The 13,441-nt window shown below is 44.5% G+C and overlaps 1 protein-coding gene across 5 annotated transcripts in view; it reads right to left on the reverse strand.

Annotated features, from left to right (window-relative positions):
• The window catches only part of NAV1 (neuron navigator 1), a 344,868-nt gene that overhangs the window by 1,448 nt on the left and 329,979 nt on the right, over positions 1-13,441 (reverse strand). For all 5 annotated transcript variants that reach the window (XM_027843396.1, XM_027843395.1, XM_027843394.1 and 2 more), the window contains 12 exons: positions 10,040-10,236; positions 8,819-8,984; positions 8,544-8,712; positions 7,921-8,018; positions 7,492-7,587; positions 7,088-7,247; positions 6,517-6,752; positions 5,212-5,366; positions 4,985-5,056; positions 2,470-2,666; positions 1,838-1,956; positions 366-563 (listed from right to left, as the gene is read on the reverse strand). In XM_027843396.1, the coding sequence (XP_027699197.1) occupies positions 366-563; positions 1,838-1,956; positions 2,470-2,666; positions 4,985-5,056; positions 5,212-5,366; positions 6,517-6,752; positions 7,088-7,247; positions 7,492-7,587; positions 7,921-8,018; positions 8,544-8,712; positions 8,819-8,984; positions 10,040-10,236 (1,863 nt within the window). The remainder of the gene's footprint in view (positions 1-365; positions 564-1,837; positions 1,957-2,469; positions 2,667-4,984; positions 5,057-5,211; positions 5,367-6,516; positions 6,753-7,087; positions 7,248-7,491; positions 7,588-7,920; positions 8,019-8,543; positions 8,713-8,818; positions 8,985-10,039; positions 10,237-13,441) is intronic.

Genomic DNA, 13,441 nt, shown 5'->3' on the forward strand with positions numbered 1-13,441 from the left:
CATTTTATTAATAATGCCAGCATGTTTATTAATAAAAGGATGGTCATTTGGCTGTCTCTTTCTTAGACCAAAAACAAGCATGGTGGCAGTGGGCTCACGGCTTAAAAACCCATTGGAAGAGGAGTGTTCCTGAGGGTGGTAGTCAAGTCTGATTGCATTTCAATTCAACAGGCATTATTAAGTGCCTAAGTATATGCCAAGCTTTGTCAGAGACTTTAAAAACTCTATCCTTCCAAGAAAGATTCAAAGCTTGCCCTCCCTGTGGCTCAGGGTTCTGATATTTTCATTCTGCCATCAGCATCTATACCCATCTATAGATGGGTACTTGTTCCTCTCATTTTCCCATTAGTGTGTCCTTTACTCACCAGAGGGTCTGAATCTAGAGAACTGGGGGTACTGTCCTTGACAGTTCTCTCCTCGGGGGGTGAGGCTGTGCTGTGAGGGCCCACACTAGGTGGAGGCAGGTGATACAGCTTTGATTGGTCCTGTTGGGCTGAGGGCCAAGGTAAGGTGTCTCGGACCCACTCTACTGGGTCTTCCCAAGCTGCTTTCTGTCCGTGGACCTGGAGGGAAAGAGGTGAGACCATCAAAACTATTGTTCACATAGATTTGTGGCTTCAAAGTCTCTTGCTGGTTCCCATGGAGAACTTGAACTCTTTCAGAACTTGAGCCCTGAGACCTTTCCCCTCAACCACTTCCTTCTCCATAGGCTCTTTTTCCTTCTGCCCAAGTCTGGGAAGAAAAAAGAAGCAATGAGCTTTCTAAGGAAATAAATAATCAAATAAGACAGTAAATAAATATATAAAAATGATGGTGATGGTGATGTCCACATCACCAACTTGCCACATCATCGGGAGACAGCTACCTCAAAAATAAATTATGTTAATGCATCAGACTTACCAATAATGTGTACTATTTATAGATTCCTAAAAATACTGGCTATTAGAGCTGGAAAGGACTTTAGAGAACTTAAATTCAATACCTTCGTTTTACAGAGGATGACACTGAAGCTTAGAAACAGGTTTGTCTTGCTAACTGGCTCACCCAGTGTCATAGTTACCCAATAACAAATGCCTAACATTTTTCCCCCAAATGCTTCCACATGTCATTTCATCTTGAAAACAATTCAGTGAGGGAGATAGGACAGGAATTATTATTTCCATTTTGCAGGCGAAGAAATTGACCCAGAGAGGCTAAGAAACTTGACCACTATCTCATGACAAATTAATGACTAAACTGGGACTGAAACCCAGATCTACTGAGTCTTTCTGATCACCTGACTTCTGACCCACTGTTTTTCTCCTTTTCTTTCTTTCTTTTTTTTTTGGCGAGGCAATTGGGGTTAAGTGACTTGCCCAGGGTCACACAGCTAATAAGTGTCAAGTGTCTGGTCTGAGGCCAGATTTGAACTTAGGTCCTCCTGACTCCAGGCCCAGTGCTCTATCTACTGTGCCACTTAGCTGCCCCTGACCCACTGTTTTTCAAAAAAATTATTTCACTCCTAGAGAGTGGTTTATGTCCAGCTCAGACTCATGTAGATTAGATTAGGTGACCATGGTAAGCACTTGCTTAAACTTCCTATCTCTGCCTCAACACCTAGTACAATGCTCTCTAGTAGATGACAAATATTTAACTTGAATTAAATTGAACTGTCAGGCAAAAGCAGTAGGGGGAGCAGTTCAGTCACCCAGCCCAATAATTCCCCTTCATATACGATTTCACACAGGACTCAAGTCTCATGCTCTGACATTATAGGAATTTGCACATCGATCCAACTGGAAAGGTCTGATCTTGAAGTAGGAGTGGAACCAGTGGGTAAGAGTGGGAGGGGTCTCACCTTGATCCCATCTTTGGCGCCTTCCTGAAGGTAAGGAATGATGGAGTTGTTCCATAGGTCAATGAACCAAGTGCGGAAGTCCTCAATGCCAATTGGACAGGACAAGAAAAAGCATGGGCCTAAGGGAAGAGGAGTTAGATTGTGGTGAAGGTGGCCAAGCACCCTGTTTGCTGCACCCTTTTATTGATTGACTCCTCTCTATGTCAGGTCTAGGAGAGCTTGGTCTCCAAAGGACTAAGGAAAAGAGAATTAGAGTAGGAGTGAGTAAAGGGAATTATCTACTAGATGTCACGATTATCAATGTTCTGCATTTTTGAGGTTAGTGGAGTTTAACAAACCTTAAAATACCTTAGGTTCCCATAACTCCTGCTCCCCTCCTTCCCCCCCCCCCCCCCCCCCAATTCTATAGATGGGAAAACTTAGGGACTCATTGAGACGATAGAAATGACTTGATCATGGTCAGATGTCTAGATGCTTGATGAATATTGGTTAAATATCTGACTGGTCCTTAACCTGGCCACTAGGCCTTGATGACCTGCTTAAATGCTGGAGTGTCTCTTATAGAAGGGAGGTTAAAAAAAAAAAAAGAGAGCTGCCTTACCAACCCCAAGAGGGCATATGATTCCCAGTACCTATAAGGAAGTCTGAAGTGCTGTGCTTCTCTAGGAAAGTATGGAGATGATACCACAGCTTGGGCACCCAGTCCAGCACTCGGAGAAGCTCTTCCTTGTTGGCATTGATATCACTGTCTGACTCTACCAGCTTCCTCCTCAGGTAACGCACCAGGAAGCCATTGGCTGGCTCCACATTGTTGGAAAATGTCAGCATCCTACCACCAGGAAAGAGAAGAAAAAGTGAGAATGGCACTGGAGGGCCATGACTAGGACCCATCCATCCATTTTCTCCCCATGATCACTACCCATTAAAGCCTACTTGGTCTCTTCTCAGATACTAATGGGAGAGTTCGGACTCAGGGCTGGGGCCATGGGCAGCTTGGGCTGTTATTTCATCTAGCCACCTAATAGCCCATCCAAAGAGGGCATCTTTTCATTTGTCCTGTTGATGCCCTCTTTCTGCCCACCTAGCATACTGACCAGAGATGATGTTCTACCCTCCAAATATTCAGCTCGGCATGTAGCTCTGGGGCTGATGTCTCCTGACCATAAGTGAACAAGTGAAAGCTCACCTCCAACCACTTTATCTAACTGCTCCTACCTAGACTATGTTACACATTCCAACCAGCCTTCCTCTAGGATACCAAGGTCTATTCAGCAGGGAGCATCTAGCTATGTACCCTGCCTATGTGTACCCCCTCCCCCTTCTACCTCTTGCTCTGGGGACATCAATATCATCACAAAAAGGGTGGTGATTATCATATTGTCATAGCAATCTTGAGTGTCCTATGGATCTACTTACAATCTCTTGAACTACCTAGAACTCCCTTTTGTTGGCCACCACTCCCTCTGTTAAAATGTGAGCACCTGGAGGGAGGTGTCTGTATCACTTTTGTATTTTTATCTCTTTCAGCTAATACAGTGCCTGGCATAGAAGATGTGCTTAATAAAGGTTTGTGATATATGGCATTCATTTACTATTGATCCTCCACCATCACTTTATAACAGCAATTCTAAAAGCTTTCTTGATTCCCCAATTTCACTCCACCCCACCCCATTCTCCTCCAGGAGATGTCTTTGCATCCTTGACCAAGATTTAGTTCTTCCAACATGAACTCATCTCTGAATCTGAAAAACCCCTCTATGCTTTCACCTCTCTCCCTCTCTCCAGTCTCAGAGAATAAGGTGGCCCTGCTCCTGGATAAGACCAAACTTTTCTATCTTTCATCCAGTTTCTTTCCCATTTCCTTCAAGAACCTTGGATCAATGGTCTCCCATGGACCTTCAATCTCTTCTTCTCCACTGGCTCCTTCTCAGATGCCCACAAATATGCTCACGTCTCTCTAGCCTAACAATAATTTTTCTTGATTCTGCTAACCCCTTGAATTATCAAGGTATATTTCTACTTCTTTTTGACTTCTATGGAAAGAGTTGTCTCTACACTTGCTCTTTCTGTTTTCTCACTATCTACTCATTTTCCCACCTCTCTGCCCAGAACACACTCCTTCCACATCTTGCCTATTGAAATGCTTTTCTTCCTTCCAGACCTAACTGAGTGCCAGCCTGTTTCATGACGCCTTTCCCTCATTTTCCCAGCTAAAATGGTCTCTTTCTTTCCACAGTTTTCCTTTGTGTACCTTGTCTGGCTCTCTTTCTAATCACAGTCTGCCTTGTGTCATACTTATTCATGTATGTCTTCTCTTCTCCCAATCCCTTATAATGTACTTCAGGGTAAGGGTGGTGCTGTTTTTCACTTTTGTATCCCAGGCTTAGCATAGTACATTTCATCAATAGTAGACTTTTAAAGTTTGGTGAAGTGAATTCATTCTACTAAAATAATCCTCTTTCGGTGTTAATAGCCTGTCCTCCTGCCAGAACTAGTTGAGAATCCAGATGATAGGGCTAACCCTCCAATCCAGGGACTGGCAAACTAGAGGCCATGGGCCAAATCCAACCTGCTTTTTGGACACTCTGTGAGCTGAGAATGGCTTTTATGTCTTTAAATAATGTTTTACTGTATTTAAAAATGTAAAAAACCATTCTTAGCTGGGGCTGTAAAAAAAACAGGTGATGGGATGGGATTTGGCCCTCAGACCATAATTTGCTAACCCCTGCTCTAATCCATGATTTCTCTTACTAAAGGGGTTTACTTCTCTTTCAGTGATCTTCTTGACACTATTGAAGTGGGTATATTCCTTCATTGCATTTTTCCAACACCAAGAGTTCTGCTAGCTTCTTTTCTTTCTTTCTTTTTGTGAGGCATTTGGGGTTAAGTGACTTGCCCAGAGTCACACAGCTAGTAAGTGTTATGTATCTGAGGCCAGATTTGAACTCAAGTCTTCCTGACTTGAGGAACTATGCCACTTAGCTGCCCTGCTAGCTTCTTTTCTTTTGCTGCCTCAGCCTCTTTGGCTATAAACCCTAGAGTACAAGTTCTTTGTGGTGGGTAGTAGGCAAAAGGAGACAGGGAGGGAAATTAGGAGATGGAAAAGGGCATTGAACATCTGCCCAGGCCCAGGAGTGGGATCCTTACCTGAAGCTCAAGTGCAGACCATGATTAGGGGTCATCTTCACAGGCTGATTGGTGGTACCTATGATATAGGGGCTATGGAGAAAAGGAGAACGGGAGGGGAGACAAGACAAACAAACAAATTTGTTTCAGATGTTGCTTCTTGCCATACCAATACCATGCAAAGAAAGCTGATAGACATGGAAACCTAGCTTCCCATAAGCATATGTTTGCTTCTGGCCTTGACTCACCATTTGTGATATTTGCAAGTTAGAGCTCCGTTGACTAGTTCACTGAGGGATCCCGCCTCACTCAGATCATCCAGTAGAATCACCAGGGGCACATCCCCGATGCCTGTCTCCCGGTCAATCTGGTTTGCTAGGTTGGAGAGGTATAATTGCAGATCCTGGGGGGGAAAGGGAGGGAGTGGATGAGGTCCCATAAAAAAAGATAACCTCAGGACTAATCCAGAACCAAATATTTCATAGCCAAAGAACTTCAATCACATCCTATGATCAGATTTTCACCTGGCCACTTTTTGGGGGTTGATGCTGGGTAGAACTGGGGTCCTTTTTCATGATCTAATACTCAGGGCTTTTTAAACTTTTTCCTCTCATGACCCTTTCAGTGCTTCTTAAACTGTGAGTCAGGACCCCATATGGGGTCACAACCCATAGTTTAAGAAGAGCTGATTAGTCACCCCTGGTCCTAAGGACCCTGGGAAGGCCATGTTAGTTAAGGGTTTCTTTAGTGTCTCTGAATCAGTTTGATGAACCCGGAGAGTTCCTAAGCAGAAATAGATTCTCTGTCCTCCTAAGCAATGACCTCCAAGTCTCCTAGGGGTGCCAGCATTAATACAATTTCCTAGGGTCCTATGGATGATGAATTTCAAGGATTGGCATAGGCCTTATGGAACCAGTACTGATGGGAACTGCCTATCCTAGCTAGAGATCAAATAAGATAAACTCAAAGTTCTTTGCAAAACCATAAAGTGCCCTATAAATCCTAGCTATTATCATAGAAAGCCAGGTTTGAACCAAATCCAAGGGGCTCAGGGAGAACTTGACTGTCTATATTCAGCTCTCTGCGTTGCTTCAAAGAAAGCCTGAGGGCAGGGATGATGCTAAGGAGGACAGAAAAGGGGGAGAAGAAGAGAGGGTTTGGGGAATTGTGGCAGAGGATAGGGTTAAGAGAGAATCAAATGGAAAGGATGGCGAGAGAAGAGATCAGGCATAGGGTAGAGGAAGGACAAATCTCTCAATAGGAAAATAGAGTGAGGAAGAAGGGGCATGAAAGGAGGGATGAGAAGGAAGGGAAATGGAAGAGGAATATAGATCACAGTCCAACACCTTCATTTTGCAGATATGGAAATTGAGGCCCAGGAAAGGAGATAAAGAATAAGATAGAGATGAGGGGAGTAGAAAGAAGGCATAAAGAAAGATTAGAGAGGGGAAGGGAGAAGTGTTTAGGGGAAGAGAATTTAGGCTAACACTGAATTTGGGACGAGTTTGGTCAACTGAGCCAGCACTCATAGGGTATCCTGGGGGGGCAGGTACCTTGCAAGACTGCTGGTGCATGTTGAAGGTGCTAACGATGCCTTCTGTGACCTCTCGGCCTGAGCGTTCCACCAGGTATTCAGCCAACCGGTTGGTCAGGTAGGTCTTGCCTGTGCCACTGGGGCCCGAGAGAATGAGACGTCGGTGCTTGAGAAGAAGGCTTATGTAGTGTTGCATCATGGGCTTGGGGATCAGTGTCTCAAATACCAGGCTGTCAACACACTTCTCCTTTAGACCTACATCCACCACCCCAGGAAATAGAAGCCATGGTTAGAACCCTAAGGATTGAAGTGGACCCAGAAGGGCCTCTATAGCCTTTGTCCAGGAAGTCTCTCGAGAAGCTTAAAGTAATTTCTCCTCAAGGCTTCATGGAAAGCTCCACAAAGCCCAGGTAAGAAGCCTAGAGTAGTATCAGATCCTGGGAAGCATCCCTCACTGTATGTTGAGAGAAGTAGATTTAGGATTCATGTTTAGAGATCACCCAAGAAGGTGATCAGAGGGGAAGTACTAATGTTTTTGTTAAGCCTCTACTCCCATTCCATGTTTCTTATCCCCTGGTGAAAGGACTGACCTTTGAGCAAGACAGCAATGCTATTGACACCCCGACGGCATGGTGGCAGCTCTGGGGGTTCAGCATCTAGCACTCGCTTCACGTGGCTGATGCTGTAGCCATAGACTGACTCGGTACTCAAGCCCAATGTAGAAGCTGGATCCATCTTAGTAATGTAGTCCTGTAGTAGGCAGAAGAGAAAGGTGGATACAGCAAAAGATAAGGAAGAGAGGGAATAGAAAGAGATAGAGGAAAGGACAGAGACAACATTAAGGAGGATTGAGGTGGAGATTACTGTCCCCATTCAAGTGCTAACATCTCTTCTTGGTAAAACATCTAAGCTTTTAGGTAACCCACAGATATCACAGTTCAAGACCCCGTGAGTGAATGATCCACCCAGTGGGAAGAGGCTACTGGTTTCTTACCTTGAATACTTGGCAAACGGCCTCATCCAGCATCTTCCAGTCAATTTTACCACTGACCTTGCTTGAGCCCAGGAAGAACTCCTGCTGTTTCAAGTCCTGAAAGCCCAAAGTAGAGGCCAGTGAATATTCTGTCTGGATCTCTGAGGAAGCTAGGCAAGAAGAGTCCCCAACAATAGGGGAAAGCTCTAGTTTGGGAACCCTCTAGGAATCTCCATTCAGCAAGCATTTATAAAGCTCCTACTATGTGCCAAGGATGCGGAGGATACAAAAAACAGAAATGAAACAGTTCCTGACCTTGATGAGCTCACATTCTACTAAAGAGAAGGCAGATTCCAGGGTTTTGTTTGGGGGTTTTTTGGACATAACTTGAGTATTGTTCTGGTTTCCCAATGCCACTGCACCTTACCCCCATCCCTTCCAATTCCTTACCCCTTTGATGATGTGCTGAGGTGGCATTCGGACTACTACTCGAAGGGTTACTTCTTCCTTTGAGCTACAGGTGCTGATGCCATCCATAGGAGACAGGTCTGTGGAGGTTGATGGGAAAGGCTGAATAAAAGCCCTGGGAAAACACTAACTGCCCTAGGTCTTCCACAGCTATTTCAACTAATCCCCTAATTTTTTGTAGTTACCCCAAAGATAAAACTGAGGCACAGAATAGGCAAGTAACCTGGATTGATCAACTTTCTAGTGTGTCTAAATGTCCCTAAATGCAGTGGATTTCTGGACTTGGAGTCAGGAAAGCCTGAATGTTAATCCTTACTAGCTCAGTAAACCTTTGTAAATCATTTAAATTTTCTCAGCCTCAGTTTCTTCATCTGTAAGATTGGGATAAAAATAGCACCTACCTAACAGGGTTGTTGTGAGGCTCAAATAAGGTAATATAAGTAAAGTTTTTTGTGAACCTTAAAGCACTAAAACTTTAACAATCCCCAGGAAAGAAGAAAATGGATTCAAGGGGCGCTCAGGTTGCCCCTGCAGGACAGAGTAGGGACAGATGATGTGGGTCTCCCTCTCCCCACCCTTGAATGCCCTCATCTTCCAGCAGGTACCTGTGTCTGTGAGGCTAGGACTGAAGGAGTGGGCCAGGGCGAGACCCAGGGAACGACGTGGGGATGAGGCAGCAGATGAACCGGGGGCCTGCCCCGGGATTGAACCAGATGAGGGACCTGGGGCCACCTTCAGCCGGTCATTCTCTGCCTTTAGAAGGTCCACCTCCAGCTGGGGAGAGAGCAGGCAGTTAAGGAGTGGGCTTAGGGACTTCTGGGGCTCAGCAAAACCCAGACCCTCCTCCCTTTTCCCACCAGCTCTCTGGCCCTGTGCTAACCTGCATGTTATGCATGGTCTCCCGGAGCTGATCCAGTTGGTGGGCAGAGTTGAGAGCTTCCAATCGGATGTCTGTGAGCTTCATCTCCTTCTCCCACAGCTCTGAACGCAGCTCCGATACCTCTTTCTTTTCTGGTTCCTCCTCTTCCTCGTTGGCATGGAACATCCTATTAGGGTAAGGAATAGCATTGTCTCAGACAGACAAGGCTGCCTTCAGTGATACCAAGATTTCAGGGTGTTTCTGGGGGGGACTAAGATATAGACACGTGTCCCCAGTACCTCCAGATTCACAAGGCATCATTGGGTTCTCTATTAAGGAGGAAGGTAATCCCTATGTTACCCCCATGCTAAGATGGTTAAAGAAGAATGATTATTGGTAATTTCCTAGTATTGCATTTCCAGAGACCTGCATTGAGCATCAGTCAAAACAATCAATCAACAAACATTTAATCAAGTACCTACTTTGTGTCAGATAACTAGAGACACAAAAGCAAAAATGAAACAGTTTCTTCAAAGGAGACAACATGTATCTATACAAGTATATACACATACACACATATATCATTATTGATGTTGACTGGACTTATGATTTCAGTGGTATAGGGAACTCTGGACCTGAAATCAGGAAGACCTGAGTTCAAATTCAGCATTAGACACTTACTAGCTATGTAACCTTGGACAAATTACTTAACCTCTCTTTGGTAATAACACTTACCTCCCAGGGTTGTTGTGAGGATACAGTGAGGTAATATTGGATATAGTGAGATAATATTTGTAAAACCCTTAGCACAGTATGCCTGGTACAGAGTAGGTGCTATACTAGTGTGAATAATAATAATAATAATAATGATAATAATAATGATAATAGTAACAGTTAAGTTTCTTGGGAGACAGAGATTTTAAGTGACCTGCCTAGGGTCAAACAGCTACATGTAGGATTTGAACTCAGATTTTCCTAATTTATCCTTTATGCTACTAGGCCTCCCTACACAAGAGATGTGCAAAATAAATACAAAGTGGTTTTTTTTTTTGAGGGAAAAGGAAATCACTAGCAGTTGGGGGAGGAGATCAGACAAAGCTTCACATAGAAGATGGCAAGCTAAGCCTTGAAGGACACTAGGGATTCAGACATACTGTGGTGAGAAGGAAACACCTTCCAAGTATGGGACCCTGGCTCAGGCAGGTAAGGTCACAGAGTCCTGGGTTGAGGGGGGAGGCTTACTCAGTGACGTCAATGCCCACAGAGGAGGAGTTAGAGGACTTGATAGATGGTGAGGCCGTTTCAGTGGAGCCATGCTGCAGTTTGGGTGAAGATGGGGCTGAAGAATCGGGTGTGGCAATCTCCTCGATGTCAGAGTAAGAAGAAGCTGACTTGGGACCCTTCTTGATGCTAAAGGCTTTGTTGAAGGAGCTACGCAGCTGCAAGAGAACAGAGCCAAGAGTGGAGCAAAGTAGAGGGTTGTGAATCAGGACCTCGCCTTAGAGAGGCAGGGGCAGGCCCTGGACTCAGCTAAGGCTGGTCTGGAAACCCTGAAACAGAGAGGTGAAGGTAGAAACACTTTGCCTGATGGTTGGATATCAGCCAGGGGGAATTAAGTCTTTGCCTTATAAGACCCCTTTTTGTATCAGGGGGTAAGAGTAGAAGAGTTCTCTGGGAATTGTGGCTGGGAGAGAAGATAGAATCTTCTGGTCTTTTTCTTTGTAGGGAACTTGGCTTGGGTTTGGACCTTCCCTCTCATGTCCAGGGAAACAATATGTCAGAGGGTAGTCTTGTAGATACCAATTCTCCAAGGCACAGAAGGCAGTTAGGGCACAGTCACAGTGGGGTCCACTGACGCTAGCTGGTACCTTTCTGCAGTGTGGGTGCCTCAAATCTATTTCTCCCAGCAGAACACTTACTAATATCTAGACTGGGAGTTCTTAACCTTTTTTTTTTTTTTTTTTGTCATGACACCTTTGGCAGTCTGGGGAAGTCTATTCTTAAAATAATGTTTTTAAATGCATAAAATAAAATACATAGAATTACAAAGGAAACCAATTATTTTGAGACACAGTTATCGAAATGTTGAAAAAAAACCAAGTTCATGGGTCCCAACTTAAGAACCTCTGGTCTAGAACCTGGCATCATTTGGGCTTCAGGATTCAGTCTCTGACTTGGGCTCACCTGCCTAATACCCAGCAACCAGGACTGACTGTAAACATACGCCACCCCAGGTTCCTCAGGAACTGCCAGGAGGAGTGGTCTCAAGTGTGTCTCAATGCCTCTTGTTCCCACCTGGTCACAGCCTGAACCAACCAGCCAGACTTCAGTGCTCACCAATGAATCACCTCTCAACTGTCTTCCCTTTTCCTTCCTTGGGGAAGGCCTTGTTGAAATGGAACTTAAAGATGTGAGCTAAAGATGCAAACCAGGGAACTGTCCCATGTTGCAGGCTTTGATCATGCAGCATGCACACCCATATGAATGCATACACACACACACACACCCAGGAACACAGACTTGGGATGGTGGCAAGAAGTAGTAGGGATGGTGCCAAATATTGCAAGAGATAGAGGTGAACCAGGGTTTTAGGATGGCAGGGGGAAGGAAGGGGAAAGTATTGGGGTTTTACAGATATTAGAGACTTCCATTTCCAGGTGGTTGGGGGAGGGGATCTCTCTTGGGACATAGGAAGAGCTGTCTGGTGACAGCTTCCAGCTGGTGGGTAGTTGGTGACCAGATTCTTACCAAGTGGGATATAATCAAGCAGTTGGAGGCAGGGCATGGTCCAGTAATAGTGGGGACAGGTATATATATGAGTCTATCAAAGTAGGTAATGAGGGATGGTGAGTGTATACACATGTGGGAATAAGGAGTATGTGTATTTCTGTGTGTATCTGAATTGTGTGTGTGTGTGTATTTTAGAACTAAAAAGGGCCTGAAAGTTGACTTCATCTATCCCCCTCATTTAATAGATCAAGAAGCTCAGGCTCAGTGGGGATTACAAGTCAAGAGAGAATTGGGACTAGGAACTTGGGCCATCTGATTGGTATCATTTCCATTCCATTACAGCATTGGTAGCTGCAGGTGTGCACATGCAAGATGTGGGGCCTCCTGTCTGTAGCTGCCCAGTAAGTAGTAATTCTGATTCTCTAGGATTCTAAGGAAGTCCCATTAGGAACCTACTGAACCAGCATCAGCATCATTATTGCTAGAGTCATGACCCCTCTGCTCTGCTAGGAGCCCACTAACCTTGAGATTTGACTTCCCTGGTCATCCCAAGATCCCTTTTGGGTATTTCCAAGGGCAAGCAAATAGATTACCAAACAAAAGGCTGGTACCAATGTCCTAAGATCAGTGCTTGCACATCATAGGAATTCAATAAATATTGTTGAATGGTGACTGAATCGAACTTATTCAGCTCTTCAGCTAGCAAGGCAAGGTGCTAATGAGCATGGGATAGCTACCCATCAGCTCATACCTAAATATTCTAATGGTTGCCTAACTGATCTCCTCCTTTTCCAGGCTTCCCTTTCCAATCCCTTCAATATTTTGGACAATGAGACTAGGTTGGTTTTAAAACACTACTTTGATCACATCATCCTTATGTTCAAAAATGTTTATTGCCTGTAGGACCTGGTCCAAACTCCCGGTCCCTTCAAGGCATTCTATAATTGTGTCCCATTTTACTTATTCAGTGTTATCTCTCCTTAGTTCCCAACACCAGGTTCATGCTCCTTGTCACACCTCAGCTCCTCTTGCCTAGAATGTCCTCATCCCTTCTCTAAACCAATAGGAATTCTAACCATTCTTTGTGGTCCAACTCCAGAGCCTTCCTCAAATGCTTTAGCCCATATCACATGCCTCCATTTGTCATGGCATTTATCATTTCTACCACATATTTTGGCACTTAATCTGCTTTCTAGTATCTGTTATTGGCTTCCTTGTACAGTTATAGGGCTTGTCTTTCCAACAAGACTATAAGCTCATTGAGGGAAGGGGCCCTGTCCTTCTTTTGTATCCTTCACAGCACTTAGTACCAGGCAGAGTCCATGCCAAATACTTAACAAATGTCTGTTTAATTGAACTGATAGAATGCAGTTGACCAGGGCCTTAGGGACACTATGATGCCTACCATGGGAGAGAATGTCCTTGGTTATGAACCTCATACCACCAACCCTTGTAACATTGCCTGCCTGCCCAAGACTAGATCTGGATCAACATGATCAATATGAATCTGGAATAATTAGAGATCCTCAGATACCTGTTTTATACCAGGGACCTTGAATCTGCCCTAGACTGATCACTCCAATTTCCAAAATGGTTATAGATCTTCCCTGGAATTTCAGGAATCCTCAGATGGAAAGCATTCACTTCTCATCTTTCTTTTATCTTATTTTAGAATAATATCCTTTGGGCAAGGCCAGAACTAGACTGGTCTCTAAAGCCTGGGATTGAAATAACATTTATTGAGTAAGCATCACCATGCTGGCCTTCTAGTGTCATATGATTGGAGATGGGAACTGGGTAACCCCATGAAAGACCATTCTCTGAAGTAGTAGAGCTTAATTTGGCTAGAGGCCCCCTTGTAAAGGGTGTGTGTGTGTGTGTGTGTGTGTGTGTGTGTGTGTGTGTGTGTGTGTG

Source organism: Vombatus ursinus, unplaced genomic scaffold (genome assembly GCF_900497805.2).
Source record: "Vombatus ursinus unplaced genomic scaffold, bare-nosed wombat genome assembly UNPS02014909.1, whole genome shotgun sequence".
NCBI classification, from domain to species: Eukaryota; Metazoa; Chordata; class Mammalia; order Diprotodontia; family Vombatidae; genus Vombatus; species Vombatus ursinus.